The sequence below is a fragment of the Microdochium trichocladiopsis genome (assembly GCF_020744255.1).
Source record: "Microdochium trichocladiopsis strain MPI-CAGE-CH-0230 chromosome Unknown B0I36scaffold_2, whole genome shotgun sequence".
Lineage (NCBI taxonomy): Eukaryota > Fungi > Ascomycota > Sordariomycetes > Xylariales > Microdochiaceae > Microdochium > Microdochium trichocladiopsis.
In genome coordinates this window covers 2,724,199-2,744,858 of record NW_025763545.1, presented here as the reverse complement: position 1 = coordinate 2,744,858, position 20,660 = coordinate 2,724,199, and the positions used below count along the sequence as shown (strand labels likewise).

The following is a 20,660-nucleotide window of genomic DNA, read 5'->3' as shown; positions in this document are numbered from 1 at the left end:
CGACTGGAGCTTCCACTATCTCCAGTAACGCGATAACCACCCAGAACACAACAGTCGATTGTCTTTACAACAATTTGCATCGTCACATGTAAATACATCCCTCTGACGGGCGCAGGTACGTATAAACAGGCGAGCAGGCAGGCGATATTTTTGGACACTCACCTTGGCCCAGTTTCCAGGTCCTGGCACACACCAACACAAGACGTCATGCTATAGGAGGGGTGTTGCGACAGGCGCCGTATATGAACGAGTCGTGCACTTTCTTACAACGCACAACAACACAACACGGCGACCGCTTGGCACGCGCAAAAGGCCTGGCCAAGCCCCAGGAACAGACCGGATAGGCTTCAAGTCCTTAAGGGTATGTCTTGCATTATTCTGTTCGTGTCGTGTGCTGGTAACCAAATGCATATACGTTTTTCATCATCTTCACATGCTTTGACTGGGGACAGGGGCTATATTTTGTCCTCGTCCTGTGTCGGATACTCTTGTATATAACAACATGTGCCACAGACCTGCGTGTGTAAAAGTTCAAGGTTAAGGAAAGGTGAGAGAAGCGGCGGCCGAAGCGGCAGTCGAGGTCATCACAACTGCCGACGGGTTTCGTCCCGACTCGTCCGACAAAACAGGCCCGCAGAACTGGCAGGTCGGTCGGTCGGTCGGTCGGCCGGTCGTGTAAAGCCTCTCTCTCTCTCTCTCCGATGTGGTGGAGTATCCTTCTCCATCGGGGTTTCAGAGTCCCCTTGCTCCGGCGGCCCGCTTTTCATGGAGAATTACTCCGTATAAGCCTCACACCCCTGGCCTACTAACACACTTGGCGATGGCCGCTGGTCTTCCAGATGCGACTGCGATAACTTCTTCACCAGGTGCGCGGACAATTATTTCCAGTGCGGCGGTGATGACGACGGTACGATACGCAAATCTTTTAGAGCGACGTCTTGCAGGCTGGATATGATTATCTTGTGTGTTCAGGCAACGTGATATACAACAGGCCAGAGAAGGAAAACAAAGAGAGGGAAATTCCAATGATCGCTCGCGTCCATATGAATGAATTTGTCTTAATTACACATCGCATCCCTTCCTCCTCCTACTTGCTCCCCAGCATATTGCCATACTATGATATGCAGCCGCATGACCTTGCACGGCTGTGAGCCGCAAAAGGCCAGGGCGACGCGCCGGCATTGCAGTCGTTACCACGTGACACATGCCCAGACTGCGCCCGTCAAGGGCCAGATGGGGCTGCTGAGTGGGTGAAAGCGTGTATTGAAGACAAATTGTACGTGACGAAGTGATCCTGATGTAACGCTGGCACCCCTATCCGAGAAGAAGAGAGGAAGAGAATGGACGGGTCGTGAGATGTTGTCGCTCGGCAAACGTGGCTCGAGCAAAAGCAAGTGATCACCTGTATGTTGTCTGGCGGATGAAGCTCATTTCGCCAGGGATGGCAGGCATGACAGGAATCTCTCCTCGCTCCTGCGCCCGAGAATCCGCGCGCTTGACTCTCCCGGATTGCTGATTGACCCAGCTGCTGAGCGTCCGGAACCGGGCCGGACGATCCTCGCTGGTGGTGGTATAGACGGTCTCCCTTCTACTCTCTGGTTGGCTTGTCCATGAAGGTGGCCGTGAGTAGGCTGCCGATCCTCGCTGGCTGGGTGCAGAGGGTTGAGAAGTGGCGGCACGAGGCGGGGCTGGCAGAGGCTGTGTGACAATGAAGTCGCCGTCCCCGAAACCAGACGAGAGAGAGGAAACGTCACTCATTCGGTACTGACGCTGCGCTGGATCCCGCGCGCTTGCCGGAGGCTGTGATGCAAAGAGTTCATTGTAGTACTGATCGATGGCGCGGTCGTCTGCGTTTCGCGGGAGGCCATTGCCCTGTCCAGTGAACTGCCCGTTCACGGGGATACCAGGTGCTTGCCGACGCAGCGTGCCACCGCCCGAGTAGGCATAGGACGACCGTGCGTACATTTTATCGGCGCCGTAGCCCATCTCAGCTTTGTCGTACATCGAGGGTGGCTCGCTCGGGGGGTACTGAGAGAACTTGCCGTTCCTCATACCCCATGGGGACGCTTCAAATGGGACAGCCGGGGGACCGCCCAACTTGCCCGATTTCTTCAGGACTCGATAGATGATCCATCCAAGGAAGCAGAACAATATGAAAGCACCTAGTCAGATCAAGTCAGCCATCAAAGTTCTGCCCATGGTCGTATGGTTATGGCTGTAAAGGCTCACCAATCGCTCCAGCTGCAATCAGCAGGTGTTCCCGGTCTTGGTTGATTGGTGGCCCGCGTGGTTTGTCATCATCTCGGGCGAAAAGTGGTGATCCAAGCCGTGGTGCCTCTGCCTCGACCAAGCTCTGCTTGGGTATAGCGGGTAGAGCATCTTGCCTCTCGATGCTGTCGAGAATCGAGCCGACATCGATGTTTTCAGTCTTGTCTGCCCTGGCTTCCAGGCAGGCATCTGGGCTACAAGCAGATGCTCGCGTCTTCCGAGTCCTCCTCAGCAGCCCCTGGCCGCTTCCTTGCCTTGAGTTGTCCATCGATACCAGATTAGCTGCGCTCTGACCTGGTGACTTTCTGTTGTCGAGGATATCCTGGCTCGATGTTGACCTAGTCGAACCGGAGCCCATTCATGTCTTCTTTCTCTTCTGTCGAATCCCAGTCACGAACTCCTTGGCATGAATGTGCTAACCCTCGACGAATCTTTTGGTTGGCGTCGAAAGAGATCGATTCACCTTCGCTGGTATGTGAAGAAGAGCCCGCGGATCCACCAGGAATTTGCAGGCAAGAACGACGACAGTGATGCCGCTGAGTGTAAAACCGTGCCTGCCGATAAAGAACGAACGTGGAAGGCCAGCCTTCTTGGAAGGAAAAAGAGAAGTCGAAAAGAAGGTGCAGAGTGTAAGAGGACAAAGCCAAGAGAAGATGGGTGCCAAGGTAGACAAAAGCTGGCGGGAGCCGTTGAAAGGGGCCTTGTTGCCAGCGGGGGTCTAGGGGCGATGCACATGCGACATGCTTCAGAGAGATGGGGTGGAGCACGGGGACAGTGGCCGATCTCGCGCTAGGTGGGAGCTTCGCTGGGGGTCGGCGTTGCAGCAGCCGCTGCGCAGTTGCGCAGCAGGGCCATAGCACAGCAGCACATCTCTGGCATCTTGCGCCAAGCTCTCGGCAGCGCTTTACCCAAGCTCCCTCTTTCCTGCGTGGGTAGCCCAGAGATCGAATGGCGCAGTCCAGGTGGACCACGGCCGCCGGACCCAGGGGGCCTAGTTCTCGCGATAGGTCTGCCTGAGAAGCCTCCACCAGCCACTGTTATGCGTCCGTAGTTGCAGCGTGCCGCATGGTCGAGCACATTGGCTGTCCCAGAAAGATCCGTCTTCAGTGCTGCCTTTCGTTTTAGCTGCGACCGAAGCCGTGGTTAGGGAGAACTTCCTCACTGGGAGGCCAATTTGGTTCCGGTAAAGTGGTAAAGTCGTCCGGGTTGCCTTGAGAGGTTTGGCTGGTTGCGGACTATCTCGATTGTGATTGCCATGCTAGACTGTAGTGCAGTCCTATCGGGATGCATCCCCGAGATCTTTTGCGCGCCAACAAGGTCTAGTTTGGGAAACACGAGCCCATCACGGGCGCTTTGCGGGAGCGGGCAAGCGGTACCGGCCACGACGTAGCGGCGCGGCGCAGGCCCGGCTGGGGTCGCAGTGGTCGACTTCAGGATGAGACGAGGCCAGCGGCGGCGGCAGGGTCGTTGCTGTCTCATGTCCAGGGGCCCCGGAGGGGCGGCCGGGGTATCTGGGCCGGAGGCGGGTGCTTGCGTGTAGCAGGTTGCCCTCGCTCAAACAGCCCAGAGCCAGGGGGTGCCATTGCCCAATCACCGGTGCATACCCTGGTGATTGTCGAAACATAATATGGGCATCGTTGAGCCTGTCCGTGGGAGTGAGTGTCTTGCAGTCGAGACAGAACCAGCTTGGTGCCGCCGCCCACTGGTGCCTTCATGGCAAGAAATCTTGGCCAAACGCTGACGCTTGGGTTTCCGGACCTTTGCTCGTGACTGCAAGGAGCTGAGCGGGCAGGGGGGGCCGCCGTGATGCACAAGGGCAGATCCCACGATGCCATCATCTGCTGTCCCGGCCGAGGCGACGTCTTGGCAAGGCTGGACGAGCTGCCAATGCTGCGCCACGGGCCCAGGATATTCCGAATCTGCTGCCCGAGGTGCGTCGCGAAGGAAATACGGTGACTGCAAAATGGTTCATGTTGGACAAGACGGGATGGTCGAAGCACTGGGCGGCTGCAAGTCCAAGAGTGCGTGCGTCGGAGCGATACTGTACACAGTCAACTCTTGGCTCACTGGCAGTCGCCCGGCTGAGGAAGCAACAGGTGACAGCCTCGTAGAGTCGTGCCTGCCGCCAAGGTGAAACCTGCTCTCTCGTGAGCCCCACCCGCGTGTGTCCCCAAGGCCAACCAGAAAAGCCCGTCCACGACGTCAGTTCAGACGCCCTCAGCTTGGGCACGAAACAAGGCTCTTTTGCTAGACGCTGAAGGAACCGGTGCGCCGCAGACTGTACAGGGGCCAGCATTGACGGACGGCCCTCCGCCCAGCACAGAGTACCCCCAAGACGGATCCGTGCTCGCAGCTCAGCCATGGCGACTATCAGGGTCTCCCCCATGGCCGAGGGCGACATCCCCGGCTCCGTTGCCGCCATCCAGTGCGTCCAGCCCCCATTCTTGCGTCTCGGCACCGCTGTTTCCATGCAAGGAATCATGCCTTGGCCCTATCATATCCTGTCCCATGGTCCTCTACTGCTTATCTGATGGATAGTTACTGATCTCAGCCAGGGCGGCCTTCGCCGAGGACCCATACACCCACTGGATGTTTGATATGTCAAAGGTACGTCGACGTGGTGGCCGGGCGACCCCGGACTCATGGATCCACGCAATTCTCCTCTTGGCAGAGAGACGAGAAAGAGCTAAAATCGGATCGCCGCAAACCCAAGTACAACGCCCAAAGAAATGCGGCCTCACTGGGTGTCAGGTGCCGCTGGGGCATGCGCAATGGCCTCTTCCACGTCGCCAAGGAGCAAGGCAGTGACGAGGTCCTCGGCGTAGCCATGTGGTTGAAACCTCAGCCCGCCAATCAGCCCGCCACCTGGTATGACTGGTTCGAGGACTGGCGGCTATGGTTCAACCAGCTTGGTATGAACCTGTATTACGGTCGTGGTGGGCTCAACGTGAAGGTATGTGTCTCGTCTAAGGCGCGGGTTGATGTCGAGCGGCCACAAATCACTGCCGTCGCGCAACCAGACACATCTGCCCCTGGATCTGGTTACATGATATGTCCCAATCAGACTGATCATTTGGACGCAGAGGTATTACATTTGGAAACAAGCGCAAGAAACGGCACACTCGAGCGTTTGGACCGACCCTCGCGGGTACTACTTCTTGAACATCATGGTTGTTTCCCCAAAGGCCCAGGGCAAGGGTATTGGTCGCGCAATGATGAAGTACGTTACAGATCGAGCCGACCTCGAGGGCATGCCTTGCTACCTCGAGTCCAGTCGGGATGTGCCAAACATGGAAATCTACGGCCGTTTCGGCTTTAGGTTCGCCAAGGAGCTCCTCTGTGACGACGACGGCACGGCCATCAAGCTTTACACCATGGTCCGAGACCCGGATGGCCCGTCAACGACATGATGTTTTCCAGCTACCGAGCACCTCAGACACCTTTCTCAAAGTTGTTATTGGTCAATCCTTTTCACTGGCCGCTATATCGAGCGGAGTGTGACCTCGAATTGTACCAAAAAGAAAAGAAAAAACTGATATCAAGGAGAAGTTTCTTCGCTATTTCATCTATGTAAATCATCGAGGGTCATCAACCTGCCTCTCGCTCGTCTTTTGTGATCTGTTGTCCAGAATCCTAAATTCGACTAAATTCGACGACTACTGTACTCTTGGCAGGATAAAGAAATCATACGATTTGAAATCACCGCGCCGTTCCAGAAAACTTGCTCTTGTCTGGTTCTGGTGAATTGGAATCAATGGGAAGCAAGTGCCGCCGCGTTTGAGCACTTTGCAAATGGTCTCTGTGGCAGGTAAGCATCCTGATGACGCACAATTTCTCGTCCGTTCATGGGTACAGAGAAAATTCTGGCTTCACCTGAAGTCTCTGGTGAGTCAAGGATATGCTAGTAACACCCGCTTTAGACAATTTTACTGGATTTCATCGTGAAAGTACTCCACCTCCATATCTAGCATAGGCGCATCTTGTGACCCGGTATGCTGAGCTGTTTGGGGCGCCTGATCTGGTACTGTTAGCGGTAGAGTGCGCCCGTTTCTTCTGTCAAGTCTTGCATGCGGTCAGTCTCCAACACTACTGCAGGTGCGGACGCGACTTGAGGCGTTCCAGGATCATGAGCCAGAGAAGATGTATTGACCGGCAGCGTTGACTGTGAACTGGGCTGGGCCATTTCATCATTTTCGCCCTGCTCGGCGATGGCCTCTGCCGCTGCCGGTACGCACATACCTTGCAACTCATTGTGGTGAGAAACAAGCTGAGGTGTCTCCGGCCTTACTATCGACCGTGCCTTGGATTCAGTGACTTCGCCAGCTTCGTCTCCCGCCTCTCTCAGCGCCTCTTTGGTATTGTGATGAACTGGGCCAACGATCTCATCCTCGTCATCAGAGATGATTATGGGTGTATTTGCGGCGCTTTCGGTATCAATGGTGATCTGGATCCTGGCATTTTCTTGTTGGTTGACGGTCGTGAAGTTGTCGTCAGAACCACAGCGTGCATCGCACCGTAGCGACGCCCAATTATTGTCGCTACCAGGAAGATCAAGCTTTTCGACCTGACGACTTTTGTGGTTGCCCTCCTGAGTATCATCTGGACTTTTATCTTGACTTCCGATAGGTTGTGGTTCATGGTCGTCCTTTTGCACAGCAGCACTATCCACTTCCATGTTGTCCCTGGGGTCCTCCTCTTGGCCTTCTGTCGGCGGGGTTCCTGGAGTGCTCTTTCCGAGAGCAGGTTCGGCTTGTACCTGAGAAGTAAGGTCGATAGCTGTTTGCTGCTTGTTCAGTTGCGCCAAGTAGGCTACAACGCTAGAATCTAAGGACGGCTGTGTATTCCCTTCAACTGACTCGGGCTCATTCTCAGTTTTGCGCCGTTGCGCTTCTTCGTACGGCCTGCGGTCAGTGCCCTCTCCTTCGTCCTCGCGTTTGCGCTTCGAAGCTTGTGGCCTGGGTGATTTGGCCTCACTCGAATCACCTGTTGGTTGGTTGCTCTTTGCGTCGACATCGTCTGTGAGGCGTTCTCGCTCTGTTGTCTCGAACCTTTCCCTGTCTTTTTCCAGGAGTTTCCAGAACTGGGCGTCATCGATTGCCTTCCTGCGAGCCTCTCCCTCGGTGTTCCTTCTATAGGCTTTGTCCTGATTTTCTGTTTCGATGATGCCGATTGGTTTACCTCCCACCTGAATCGGGGAATTCGTCAGTGTGATTTATCCTCCTGAAGATGACCATCTGCAGCCCAGGCGGGGGATTTTAGATGGCCCCCATGTTGTCTGGAATATCACTTACTGGCGGCTCATAGTGGAATTTCTCACAGCTACCTTTGTTCTCAGCGGCCCTCGTGATGCGTTCCCTCCAGGGAATTCCAGTCTTCTTCTCGAAGAACTCTTTGAACACGGCGAACTCGCGCTCAAACAGGCCCGGGGTCTCGAAGTTGGAGGGCCGGATGACTCTTGTGTGGCCAGCGCGCTTGTTGAACGTCGCCGTGCAGTGGTATAGATAGGGCTTGGCGTTGGACTCCCACAACTATACATCTTTTTGTTAGCTTTGTGGATTCTGTGAAGGCAGATTGTGGTCGTGACTGTTTGGTGGCCGAAAAGGTTCGATGGGCAGAAAGAGCTGCGACGAGGTGGAGAGTGCGCCGAGGTACGAGATATGAAAAGGCAACTTACGCGAAGCCGCCACTTCTCTGCAACCATGCCGGTGTCTGGATCATTGCGAGTGAGGATGATATCGTGTGAGAAGCACGTCGTGTCCATGTAGACGTGGTTTAGATCTACGCGCGCCGGGGCAGCACCTGTTAGCCATTAGCGACTCTCTTTCTCTCGAAAATACGCCGTGTATCGAGACGCGCCAAAAATTGATCCAATCTTCTCGCAGGTCGTGAGAGCCAGCTGAGCGCTTGACAAGGGAAACGAGGAATACCCAAGCAAGGTATCCATCTGTGAACAGAAGATGAATGAAGATTCGAAAACGCAGGCTTGACTTACTTGTGTTCACACCACCTCTTTCGACCTCTGCGAGTCCCTTAGCCGCCTTTTCCTCCATCTCGATCTTCGCAGTTTGTTTCTTCCTCTCCTTCTGCCAGATCTTATCGAGCCTGTACCCGTTCTCCTTCAGCTTTCTTTTCTGGTGAATGCTGTCCTCCAGCCAGTCACACGTCACCACCTGCACTCCTTTTTGGATTAAATTTTGCTTCCGCTTCGTCGTCATGTCCTTGTACTGGGCCGTATTGGCAAGGACATGGGTGAACCCGCGCTCCCCGTCATCGCTACTGCTGAGCGCGAGCTGGTCCAAGGAGCCCAGGTACACGCCGCTCCGTATGGTGATCCAGTTCCCGACCTGGTCGTCGGTCCAGTCGTGTTTGCCTAGATCGCCGGCCCGGACGATGACGCAGCCCTGGAATATTGGCTTCTCGGTTACCTTCTTAGTTTTCTTCGGCGGCATGACTACTACTGCTGATGATTGAACGTTACTTGATGTCGGAAGAGAGAAGAAGGGTGGGAAGTTCGTCGTTGTGGCAAGTGTTCCAGCTTTTCGTCGATAGATGAAACCTGATCGAGCCTTCGCAATGCCCCTTTGAGGAAATTGGAGCTTTTCTTTTCAAACTTTGTGTATATGTCTGGTGAGATCTTGTGGTATGCCGCCACTTAGTAATCGGCGAAGTGGTTGTGCTGTTGTGCTATTGTGCTGAGATGGCGCTTCCACAGAACAAACGAGGCAAGAGCTGGTCACCAGGCAATCACTTCTCGTGAGGGAAGCCTATTGCCACTATGCGTTGTCCGGGTCTCCAGTAGATTAAAAGAGTTCCTGTTGCGAGATGAGCTCTTGCCTTTTTGTGGTAATGTCTAAGTGTCTAAGCCGTAAACGAACAATCATTCGGAGAATTAGATTAGCCTGGTTGATTTCAGTCGCGAGATGTAGAGATCGAAGCAAGGTGTAAAATCACTTTGAGGTAAATGATTGCTGTCGTCAGGGCAAAAGCGAATTGTGTTAAGAAGAGTCGGCATTTATGCTATCAGCGTCGAGAGCGACCTGGTTCTGGAGAAGGAAATGTCAGACTCGTAGAGTGGGATACCTCCTCTCAAACAGAAGTAGAGTAGGTAACGTGGTGATTCCAAAGCAGTGCTGTTCGACACTTGTGAGATTGCTATTGCTCTGTTATGTGTAGGTGGTGTCGAATTGGCCTCTCAGTGTAACTGCGAGTCGCTTCAGGAACAGTGTAATGGTCTTGAGGTGATCAGCTAAGACCGTTTACCCTGAGGTGCGAATTCTCTTGTGATGCAAGTCAAGACGGAAGGAACGGAATAGCCTGTTCTTGGAGAATGTTCACTAATGTGTGACCGTGATACGTGTGTGAAGTTTGGCAGTCCACATTTCGCAGTTGTTTCGGATATGATAATTCGCGGAAGAGACGAAGAATTTGAAGTCAAGGCGTAATGAGTATGTAGATACTGGTAGAGGACTCCTCCGCATGAAGCCATTAGACATGCAACCAAGCCGAGCATTTCAAATGTACAACAGGAAATGCTTAGTTTCCATTTCAAGTCTGTTGTGCTGCCACCCACTTCTTTCGGAAAGTCCCTCAGCCTATGCTATGGGGCATCCTGGTCAAGCACAAGTGAATTGACAACTAAATGAACTTTTCCCTTAGAGTTCCCTTTGCAACATCCATTCCAGTTCTGGTCAGCTATTGGCGCCCAGACTCAGGAACCACAGAAACCTTCGACAAAACCTCACACAAACAAAGTCAGAGGCCAGGGGTTCAAAACCAAGTTGCAATCTCCGTCTGGCTGAGTAGTTGGAATCAAATCACAGAAACCACAAAAACCACCAGATACCGGATAGTCAGAAGGCCGAGTCCGAAATTTCAAGATTATCAAGCCATGTGCGTAAGACAGTATCCTCACGAGGCTCTGCAACTCCTTTTATTTTCTTAAAAAAAAATAAAGTAAAACCTTTTTTTTGTTTTTGTTTTTTTGGCTTTGATCCTTCATCTGAAAAGTCTCGGGCAGCTCCGATCTAGAAGATCTGCATTACTTTACATGGTCGCTTACTCCCATTCAACAGGCTAATCAAGCGATGACAACACCAATGGTTCGCCTGGATTGCCAGTGCGGACTAGTTGCAGGCTCTGCCGAGAAACGGCCATCACAGCCACCAAAAACCTCAAGAGAATCACACACGGCATACATGTATACAGTGCCTGGTGTATCCTTTCTAGGATGCCTTTTCAAAGAAGACATCATCTTGTGATGGGTATCAATTTCTAAAGCAACGCTATCCCGACACATCCAGCGGCTATATGCGGTATATACCACGACCTGCCATGCCACATATACAAACACCCGAAGCTGATGCTGTATCATGATTCAGCGTCGGCCAGCTCAAAAGAACCCGCTCTTCTTCTTCTTGATCTTCGCCCCCTCGTCGCTTTTCCTCCTCCTGCTCGACTTTGGCGGTTCTTGTTGCGGCTGCTGAGGCTGCGACTGCTGTCGATGGTGGTTGGGGAGGGCATAGTGATCTCCGGAGCTGTGGAAAAACCGACTGAACCCGCTACCCGATGGCTTAGGTGGCGGGCCAGCGCTGACCGGTCTGGCCGGCGCTTGCATGTTGTTCCAGGTGACATTCATCCTCGAAGGGCCGGCGCCGTAGTTACTGTTGTGGTAATTGTTTGGCTGTCCCTGGTTTCCGCCACTCGGACGAGGCGGCAGGTTTGGCTTTGGGCCATAATCTTGGCCCTCCATGCCATATAGCTTACGTAGCCGCTCCGTCTCCTTGGCCACCTCTGCATCTTTCCGCTTGAGTTCCTTCTCTTCCTCCTCGAGCAGCTTCTTGATTCGCTTTTGCTCTTCGCGGTCCCGCTTCTCCTTGTCTCTCTTCTCCTGCTCGACCATGGCCTGTAGCCGCCGGGTTTCGGCCTCGACCTCAGGATTCGGCCGAGAGTTTGTAGAAGACTGCTGGCCAGCAACTGGTGATCCTGTCTTGCCTGCAGGTGGGACATCGCCGGTCATCACGGCGCCACTCATTGCGTAGCCGTTGGCCTTTGCTGTTGAGCCTGCCTGAGCAGGAGATATTGGGCGGGAATTCTTGCGTCTCGTCGCGGGCGTCGCTCCCGAGATATTGAACGAGTCGCGGCTGGGGAAGAGATAGATCTCGCGGATGACCTCGGCACCCAGGAGCAGGACAACCTCGAGCCCCTTGCGGTCCTCGACCTCGACGCGCTGCAGGTTGGGCTCGTAGATGGTGAGCGACTGCTCGCGGCCGCCGCACTTGAACATGGCGACGGTGATGTCGGGCTCCTTGCTCTTGCGGCCGTGCACGGAGCGGCCAGTCATGTAGCACGTCATGTCCTTTGAGAATTTGGAGTCGCGCTTCCACCGAAACATGATCTTTGGGATGCTCGGGTTGTTGCTGGTGTCGAGATCCGCGGACTGGTCAATCGCGGAGCTCGAGGGCTTGAGGAAGCTGACCTGGGGCATCTCAAAATCCCAGGATTCCTTGCCCGTCCAGGTGCTCTTCTCGCCCTTGATGGCGACCTGCTGGTCTGGGTTGTACAGCTGGATGGTGAAGGCCTCAGGGATCATGGGGACCTGCGGCGGGGGCACGCCATTGTTGGCCCGGATCTCGGCGGCCGAGAGCGTGGGCTGTGTCCATTCCGGGCTGATGACGACTTCGGCGAAGAGGATGCTTGGATTTACGGCGTCTGAGAGGGCCGAGGCGTATTTGTTCTTGGATTCTGGCAGTGCGGGGTCTGCTTTCCGGAAGAGGTACTCTGCCGCGTTCTCTGAGCCGTTCTGTGTGAAGGCCAGCACCGTCTGAAGCGGGTCAGAGGATGAAGGTCTGTAGAAAAAGGTTGGCAGGTTTTCGTCGAGCATTTTGGCGGCGAAGCAGCACTGTTGTGCCACGCTACGTCATCCGCCGAAAGCGTGGGCAGAATCAAGACCGTCGTATCTTGCTGAGAACGCCGCACAAGAGTGGCATGGAGTCGCCGTTCGGCCCTTCGCTTGTGGAGGTAACTTGAAGGTATTGTGCGAAGCAAAGTAGAAAGACAGTCGGCAGCTGTTTAGTGCTTGCGAGGCAAGAACAAGGCGATCAAGCACTCGAGGCTCGGCTCGTGACGTGGGGCGGCGGATGACGCTGCGGGCGGGTCACGCAGCCATGAGCAAATCCTGGAACTCACGGCCCACGAGGAGCAACGTACGCGCGGTCAAGTCCTGGGGACTGTGCAGATTCTGCTTCTGATGGCGGGCCGAGGACGACAATGCGGAACGGAATCTCTTCTGTGACCCAAGACCAGGCCGTTGGGGAAGTCCCTTTACCTTTTGAGCATGGCTTGTGTTCTTAAGAACAAAGACCGTTGCGTTCGTTACCCAAGAACGCCTTAGCTGCCGCATTGTGGAGTATGCAATGCAGCGTGACAGGGCGAGGCTGAGCGCCAAAAATAGACCCTCCCGCTCGCATCCTGGACGCTGCCCCCAGGTTGTTCGCCATTGCCATGGATTCCACCCATGAGAGGAACTGCAAGCGAATCATAACCCTCTGTAAGCCGGTGCCTGAAACCACACGCAGATCTCGCCAGATGAGCCCCTCTGAATCAGTAAAGAAGACCATTCGCAGAAAGTTCGTATGTTTATCTCCAGCGGGAGGGGCTTATACCGTTGTGATACCCCTGGGCGCTTTGCTACCCCAGCCCAGCATCCGCTCCTGAGGCTATGGTGCTCGTTATTCCTGCTTTGGCCACCTCCCTGGGAATTCTGCTGCCTGGAGTAACATACAACAAAGCTCAAGGCCGCTTGCCTGCCTTAGGCACCAGGCATGCGCCTTCTGCTCTGTTCAGCTTGAAACGTGCTTGACGTGGCCCCGGTTGTGGCTGAGCCTAGGCACGCACGGCACGCTGCGTCAGTGCATTCGCCCATCTTTTCGCCATGTGAGTGGAGCGAGGCGATGCACCATGACCCGCAGCACAAGTCCACTGGCTGTGAGCATTCAATCCAGTCCACATTATTGGCAAACATGCATGGCTTTCTCTCGAAAACATTTGATTTTTGTGAGAGCTCTTTGGACTGAAGATTGGTGATGCGGGCTCAAATGGCCGCGTCGAGAAAACAGGAGCATCCAGCAAGATACGGAAAGGGGCTGGATTTTGTGCAAGCCAGCCATGCTACTAGTCGAAAAATAAAATGCCCTTAGACGCCCGCAACCGGAAAGATTTCCGCCATGCGAAAACGGTGAATTATAGCAAAACCTCATGATCGCTTTTGTCCCATCTCTTCCATGCCAATATCGTCCCAGTCTTCGCCCATCTCCCCCAGCTTGCGACCAACCCAGATTCCCGCTGCGGTGAGGACGCTGGCCAAGAGGAACCATCCCTCGAACCATCGGTCCACGAACCCTGGCTCCAGAGCGCTCTCCAGTGCATCGCCAATGGCGCTGCCCATCTCCTTGGGCAAGTTGCTTCGGAGCAAGAGGGCAGCCGAGATCACATAGATGGCGCTGATCTGCCCAATCAGCAGGGCGAGATTTGCTTGAGCCTGGTATAGTAGACCCGGCGTCCATCTCGCAAAGAGGTGGAACGTCTGCAGAACGCTGTTGGCGCTCGCAGCGAGGATGACCCCCGAGAGCAAGAATGATATCTGCCGTGCCCACGCAATCTGGTCCAGCTTGGGGTCCCAATGTTTGGCCAGAAGACCCAGTAGGCGGTTGATGGGATCCGAAGACGAGAATGACGATGCCGGGTAGTATAGGCGTCGGAGTGTGGTCAAGAGCGTTGCTGCTATCCGGTATAGACAGTATATGCTGAACACGTAAGTGGGCAGCAGGAACAGCTTTCCGACAGTTGTCCTGGCCCTAGCCGTGTTGACTTGCCGTGCACGTAGCGTAGCGAGCGACGCTGCGAGGTTCGACTCCATTGCCTCGAGGCCAACAATCTCCATCTTCAAGCTGCGCATTTCCGCCGCATCACCACCGCCTCGAATGTTGCCCACGACCTTGCTCAAGAAGCCGGAGTTGGATGCAGCTGGGTTCTCCGCTGCCTTTCTTTGCAGTTGTCGCAATCGGTGCCGCTTCGTCACGAGCATTTCATTGGTGGCATCTAAGCCCGCCTGTTTGCGAGCCACATCGGCCTCTGTTACGGGCCGTCGTGACGCTCGACTACCGAAAGCGTGCCATGGCGATGAGACAGATGCAAAACCCGAGAGCAACGCCATCAGCGAAATGCCAATAACGCCAATCCGTTCAAGACAGGCCCTGGCAAGTCCGTTCGAGCTGTCTGAGGACCCAGAAGCCATAGCTTTGCTGGTACCCGATTTCATGATCTCGCTCTGAAGAGGCACTAAGCTGCCTAGAGACCAAAACCCAAAGAGCCAGAGGCCGAAAAGGCCAAACTGGATCATCCAAGCCACTCTAGGCAGCCGACCCTTGGATGTCCTTTGAAAGGACCAGCCCGATCCTGAGATGATGGACTGCAATTCGAGAAAAGGGATCAGGACAACCAGCAGGAATAAGAGTGTGGGCACTGTGAAGCGCAGCGCCACCCCTCTCGCATAAGGGTCGACGAGATCCGATATTTCGCACAGGATCAGTTCACCCAACACAGTCGCAAGCGCGACGGTTGTGGCGAATGTGATGGCGGCAATGCGCCGCCGTACCGACTTGGTGCCATGCTCCGCATGGGCCTGCTGCAGAGCGAGAGGCGCATCAGAAGGGAGATAGTGGTCCTCTCCGTCCCTCGAATTCTGTACGCGCGAAAGCTGAGGGAATATCCTCTGCTGCACGACGATGAAGGCCGCGAGAAATGTTACAATGAAAGGTGAAAGAGCTATAAATGTTGACAAAGCCGAGTGCGCGGCGAATCCTGGCGCGACGCACAGGTCTTCCTCGCAATCAGCTGCCGCATGCATTGTAGTTGCGAGTCTAAGTCGAGGTGGCAGCCGCTAGAAGCGTCGTGGACGGCGGGTATATCTGAATAGCATCCTACCCAGCCTGGTGAATGGTGAATTTGAGGTGGGAAGTCCACGAAGAGAACAATCAACAGCTGGGAGCTGTGGGTTGAGCTAGGCTGGAGTCTCAATGCGATAGAGTTCAGAGAGCACCTAGAACCTGCCTGGCCGAGGGCTACGAGCATACGTTGCTCACGTGCGCCACAGGAATGGTGTTGGGCAGGTGAGACAATTCGATAGTTGTTGGCAGGGAGAAGAGAGGGTTCCGGGCTTTTCTCTGCCGCATTCGAACAGGCAAAGGCCAGTCAGCACAGCTGATCATGAACCCAGCCAGGATGGAGAGAGTCGCAGATGGGGCTCCTCGACCCAGGAATGACGAGGCAAGGCCCACCGAGGCTGCAAGGCCGCAGGACCAAACGCGGGCCAGGAACGCCCCGAGCGACGGAACAGGCCATGGCGGGTTCGTTGGGTGCTTCTGGTCCCCACTTCTGCAAGTGTCAAGCCGGCCAAATGGGGCGCGCCTCTTTGAGCACTGCAGTCGCATGTGGCTGGTGCTCAGCCCTGACAGAATGTGGCAGTGCGGACCATGAAATGCTGCCGGCGGCCTTATGTAAGCAGGGCCAACGACGGGGCAGGGGTCATGGAAAAGTTCGAGGCCTCGCGACACTCCATGCCTGGCAGCGCTGATGGTTGTGACGAGTGTTGCGAGCTATCACCGACCACACAGCACAGCGATTGGGACATCGCAGACGCCTGCGACCATTCTATCATGGCAGCCACAAGCAGGGGCAGCTTCTTGGCCTCCAGCTTGGTAGCAAGTTCGTGAATTCCAAGCTGGTGATCCTTTCATTACTGCTCTTTATTGTTCTAACAATTTGGCAGGACAATCTTCGATATGCGCCAGCTGTAGGATATCCCCAATTGCCCTCCAGAGCAGAACGTACTCGGCAGCAGCAGATGCTGCAACATCAGCCGAAGCCCACCACCTCAAGCCCACCGAGGACAACCCGACCCCTCCCTTCACAACATCGCGGAAATCCGAGTACCGCATAAGAGGCGGCATCATCTTGACCCGCGCGCCACTTATCACGCGGCCGCTCACGCCTTTCGAGAATGCCTTTTTCTTCTACCAGAAACGCCTAAACGAGCGCCTCGTCCTTCCGTTCCGGCACACATTGTTCTTCAAGAAGGACACATCGGCGGATATCGACTGGCGGATCAAGTTCAGAGAGCGCGGAAAAGTTGCGGCCAAGGAACTCGGGAGGTACTACGGCCAGGGCCGCAATGCGTGGAACGACGAGCTGCTGGTCGGCAGCACTCTAAGCGACGAGGAGCGTGTCCGCCAAATTCTGCTCAAGGACGCGGAGAGTCGGGTCACCGAGGATGGAGAGGAGGCACAGCCAGACGACATTGTCCCTGTTGAGCAGCCCATGCCTAGACTGACAGAGGCGGACAAGACCAACAATGTCAGGAGGCTGGACCGAGCACTGGATCAAACATTATATCTGGTTGTGCAGAAGGAGAATGGCACGTGGCAGTTCCCTAGTGGAGATGTCCGAACAGATGAGAATTTGCACGAGGTATGTCCCAAAAAGAAATCTCGAGAAGGGAAAGATGAAGACCACGCAGAGTCGTTGGTGACTAACAAAATCACAGGCGGTATCAAGAGTATTGGAATCGACAGCTGGTGTCAACATGAACACCTGGGTCGTTGGACGTGTACCCGTCGCACACCTGGTCACCCAGCCCGAGTTTGCCTCAGACTCGTCGATCAAGAAGCGCGGCGACAAGGTCTTCTTTCTCAAGGGCCGGATTATGGCGGGTCAGGCGGACCTCAAGGACAACAGGATGGGCTACAAGGACTTCAACTGGCTCACAAAGGACGAGCTCAAGGAGAAGGTGGGCGGGGCGTACTTCAAGGCGGTACGAAACATGATGGCCGACAGGTGATTTACGCTTCAGGTCTTGTGCAGAAAGTGCCACAGAGGCAGTGTAAGACCAAATGTGTACTATACAAACACCCAAAAGATGTATAAAGAATGAAGCCTGTACTATTTCGGCCCATACCAAGACGAGGCGGAGATTTCATAGGCAGCCCTGGGTTGATGGAGAAGAGCTTAGGTATCCTGACGTGTATTAAAACCACCAAGTATAACATCAATCAGAAGATGTATGCATCCTAACATGTGAATTGAGGGGTCTTTCTCATCCCCTCTTTCCCGCTGTTCTGACGAAAGAGCCAACAGTGAGAAACAGAGTCTTGCAGAGGGCACCGACTCCTGGGGTAATTGCGCTTCATGCAGATCTGCAGGTGACCCTCTTGACGTTCCCCACATGTTTACCTGCAACCAGTAACTCTCAGAGGGGTAAAACAACAGTGACGAGAATGTCAACAACAGCAACGATCACAGGTCAAATAAGCTCAGCCGCCCCGAACCCAATCAGACTGCAGAGAAGCAACCGCCAAAGTATTGGCGTGTATGCATGACTACACTTTGATGCGCTGGCTCGGTATCGAAGTCAGCTGGCGTTGTTGATGGCCCCGTACGCACAAGCGAGGGCGGAGATTAGGCATGCACGCGAGGGCGGGTTTGCCGGATGGGGAGAACTGATCCTAGCGCGGACTCCAGGGACAACCATCGTGTACGGCTTGAGTCCGGACCCCGGATTCCCGAGGAGCGGCGAACGCCAGAGCCATGAACAAAGAGGCAGGAGTGCGAGAGTGAGGATGTAGAAAGCCGAGATGTTCCTGGCAGTCTGTATCAATGGCGGGGTGATTGGTGCATCATAAAAGTACTGGCAGCCACACTTCCACTCTGGCTGGTACGCACAATGGGCTACTATTCGATGGCAGCGCTGTATTTCGGCACCTGTCGTCCGCTTCGATCTCGAGCCCAGGCTTGGTGCTGACACATCTCGAACTGCTGTAGAAGCCTGGGGCGATATGATTGTCACTGACGACTAATAGTCCAAAACTGGCGTCTTCCCGAGGCTTGCGTGACTCTGGCTTCTGAAATCCGGGGCAGGCCAGGGCCAAGGAGAGTTGCAGCGCGACAGGGGTTGTCAGCAAGTGCAGACGGCCTCTTTGCTCTTGTGAAAGTACTTAATTACTGGGCACATGCTTCGGTCTGCGTCGAAGGATGTCTGGCCTATTGCTCATACCAGCCACAGCACAAGTGGATAGGACCAAGAGGCCATTCCCGTTTCGCCTGTAGAGCCGCGTACCTGCCAATGCGCTTGTGCCTCGTGTGAAATCCAAACTGGCACGACCCAGACTGTGAGGCTGCCCCTGACAGAGTTTTGTCGACCTTGTGAGTGTTGTGCATAAACGATGCCCATTCTCTAGCAGCAGGCGGCGGCGGGCACCCCGGTGGGAAGGTAATTAGCGGAGCTGGCAGCGCTGGTGGAGCCATCCCAAATGGATCCCTGCCAGGCCGAGCCAGAGTGCCGAGGCAAGGCGGTAGCGTAGCCGGGCGAAGCAGATGTTTACGGCATGCACGCCGCCGCCCGTGGGTGGCTGCTTCCTCGCGACACCCCGGCCCGGCCCAACGACCAGACTCCCCCAGGTTTGACTCCAGCCAGCACCGACCTCGTACGTGTGCATCAACACCGCCAGATCCTACTTCTCCATTCCACCGGCTCGCCCACCCGCCTGCCTCACTCCTCGCCCAGCCAGCCAGAGCCCCCTCGCTGCCTGGTCTTCTCTGCAGCCCGTCCCCCGCTGGTGCAGGAGCTCATCTCCTTCAGGCTCTGGAAAATGTCTGGCTTCTGAACGTCGTCCCCACGCTTTCCTCTCCACAACAAAGCGTAAGCTCGGCCTGCTCCAATCTCAACCTCACAGGTCCCACGCGTTACCCGACACCGACCTCGGGGCATCTGCATTCGAGCCACTGTCAACCTGCATCACCATCCTCAGACACCGTCGGCCTGCATCTAGACATCCCAGACCATGTCGTTCGACGGCGCGACGCTGAGCCCTGTAGGCTCAGACGGGACCATGAGCTCCCAATTCTCGATCCGCAACTCTATCTCGTCTCTTGCCTCGTCACGGGCTTCGCACCAGCCTAACAGCATCTCCCGAGCCTACCGCCAAGCCTCACAGCTTTTCCTGACGCGTCGCCTGCCCGAGGCCCTTTCGACCGTGCTGCCTCTCATCACGCCGCAGACCGATGTCTCGTCTGCGAATGGATACACAGAGCCCGCCCCCGTAGCTCAAGCGTCAAAATCCACGCGAGTCAAAGTCTGGAGCTTGTATCTCACAATCCTCAATGCCATCCTTGAACTGGATCCCAACGAAGGCAAGGATGCTTTTGGCGCTCAAGAGTGGCGCTCTTTATGCACAAAGGTTCGGGATGGAGATGTCTGGGAGGAAGTCGTCCAGTTTGGCTACCACGGCTCTGAAGGCGAGGTCGACTGCGACGTTGTTATCAACCTGTAAGCACTTCAAGTCGGGTGCTTCTGCATCGACCAGAACATATGTGCTAATTATCTTCCTGCAGCGCAACTCTGCTCCTCGCTCATGCCAGGACACAAGTGTTGAACCAGAAACGCCTCGAGAGTTACCTTGCGGCTTCTGCGACACCGAATCTCGACATCATGCAGCGGCTGGAACAGGCTCGGTCTCCACCCCGTATGGGCTCGAGAACTCGTCGGCCGTCCTCACGTGGTGGACCAAGCGGCGCAGACACTCCTCGAGACCTCAATGCCAGAGTGAAGATCTTGGAGCTGTACACACTGCACGTCCTTCTCAGAAACAACGAGTGGGACTATGCTCGAGAGTTCATCAGCCTCAGCACTGTCCTTGACGAGGAGAGGCGAGACGCTTTCCTGCAAGCACTTCAGAGTTTGCAAGAGGAGCAACAGGAAGCAGAGCGTCTGGAGCGGGAGGAGAAGGAGCGACAGGACGAGCAGCTGAGAAAAGACCTTGAGATGGCCCGTCAACTGCGGGCAGAGAATGAAGAGCGCGAGCGTAAAAGACTAGAGGAAGAGCGAAGCCGGCGTGAAGGAAGCGAAGTCGACTACGGAATCGACCAGTCTCCGGTCATCAATCAAACCAACACGAATGGCAGTGCCAATGGAAGCTCTTCAGGCAAGCCTCGACATTCAAGGAAATCATCCTCGGTATCAAAACGGCCAGGCCAGGCTGCCCCAAAGGGCAAGGCCGTCGTCAACAGCAGAGCTGTCACAACGACAAATACCCTGTCAGCTCGTGTCTCCATGTTCATGTCGTACCTCAGCCGGCTCATGGAGCAGATGGGCGTCCACTTTCGGACAAATCCTGTAGCATTATTGAAGCTGGTGGCCTATATTGCCATGTTTGCCACCATGTTGGGCAACAGAAAGTTCCGCGAGCGCATACAGCGCGTTCTGGGCACTGGGTGGAACAAGGTACGAGCCACCGCGGGCATGGGCGTCAAGGTCAGCTACATCTAGTATTTTCATGTTTGGG

The 20,660-nt window shown here is 55.1% G+C and overlaps 7 protein-coding genes across 7 annotated transcripts; 3 read left to right on the top strand and 4 right to left on the bottom strand.

The window, feature by feature from the left end:
• Window positions 1-1,398: 1,398 nt before the first annotated feature.
• On the bottom strand, window positions 1,399-2,536 carry B0I36DRAFT_359546 (uncharacterized protein; the record flags this gene model as incomplete). Its single annotated transcript, XM_046158149.1, has 2 exons — window positions 1,399-2,162; window positions 2,230-2,536. 2 exons carry the CDS (start codon window positions 2,534-2,536, stop codon window positions 1,399-1,401), a joined length of 1,071 nt encoding a protein of 356 aa, XP_046017036.1.
• A 1,814-nt stretch (window positions 2,537-4,350) lies between these two features.
• B0I36DRAFT_315062 (acyl-CoA N-acyltransferase) lies at window positions 4,351-6,097 on the top strand. The gene is made up of 4 exons (XM_046152839.1): window positions 4,351-4,693; window positions 4,824-4,875; window positions 4,982-5,221; window positions 5,352-6,097. Exons 1-4 carry the CDS (start codon window positions 4,629-4,631, stop codon window positions 5,676-5,678), a joined length of 684 nt encoding a protein of 227 aa, XP_046017035.1. The 5' UTR covers window positions 4,351-4,628; the 3' UTR covers window positions 5,679-6,097.
• A 295-nt stretch (window positions 6,098-6,392) lies between these two features.
• Window positions 6,393-8,717, bottom strand: B0I36DRAFT_359544 (uncharacterized protein; the record flags this gene model as incomplete). Its single annotated transcript, XM_046158148.1, has 5 exons — window positions 6,393-6,442; window positions 6,508-7,453; window positions 7,560-7,796; window positions 7,943-8,067; window positions 8,261-8,717. 5 exons carry the CDS (start codon window positions 8,715-8,717, stop codon window positions 6,393-6,395), a joined length of 1,815 nt encoding a protein of 604 aa, XP_046017034.1.
• A 1,564-nt stretch (window positions 8,718-10,281) lies between these two features.
• On the bottom strand, window positions 10,282-12,589 carry B0I36DRAFT_315058 (uncharacterized protein). Its single transcript, XM_046152838.1, has one exon. It carries the CDS (start codon window positions 12,146-12,148, stop codon window positions 10,658-10,660), a length of 1,491 nt encoding a protein of 496 aa, XP_046017033.1. The 5' UTR covers window positions 12,149-12,589; the 3' UTR covers window positions 10,282-10,657.
• Window positions 12,590-13,194: 605 nt separating this feature from the next.
• Window positions 13,195-15,536, bottom strand: B0I36DRAFT_420556 (Abscisic acid G-protein coupled receptor-domain-containing protein). The gene has a single exon (XM_046162164.1). It carries the CDS (start codon window positions 15,170-15,172, stop codon window positions 13,520-13,522), a length of 1,653 nt encoding a protein of 550 aa, XP_046017032.1. The 5' UTR covers window positions 15,173-15,536; the 3' UTR covers window positions 13,195-13,519.
• A 444-nt stretch (window positions 15,537-15,980) lies between these two features.
• On the top strand, window positions 15,981-17,161 carry B0I36DRAFT_359541 (39S mitochondrial ribosomal protein L46-domain-containing protein; the record flags this gene model as incomplete). Its single annotated transcript, XM_046158147.1, has 3 exons — window positions 15,981-16,029; window positions 16,094-16,791; window positions 16,868-17,161. 3 exons carry the CDS (start codon window positions 15,981-15,983, stop codon window positions 17,159-17,161), a joined length of 1,041 nt encoding a protein of 346 aa, XP_046017031.1.
• Window positions 17,162-17,597: 436 nt separating this feature from the next.
• On the top strand, window positions 17,598-20,644 carry B0I36DRAFT_372157 (uncharacterized protein; the record flags this gene model as incomplete). Its single annotated transcript, XM_046160089.1, has 4 exons — window positions 17,598-17,622; window positions 18,558-18,581; window positions 19,195-19,645; window positions 19,711-20,644. The coding sequence occupies 4 exons, from the start codon at window positions 17,598-17,600 to the stop codon at window positions 20,642-20,644; spliced, it is 1,434 nt and encodes a 477-aa protein (XP_046017030.1).
• Window positions 20,645-20,660: the final 16 nt, after the last annotated feature.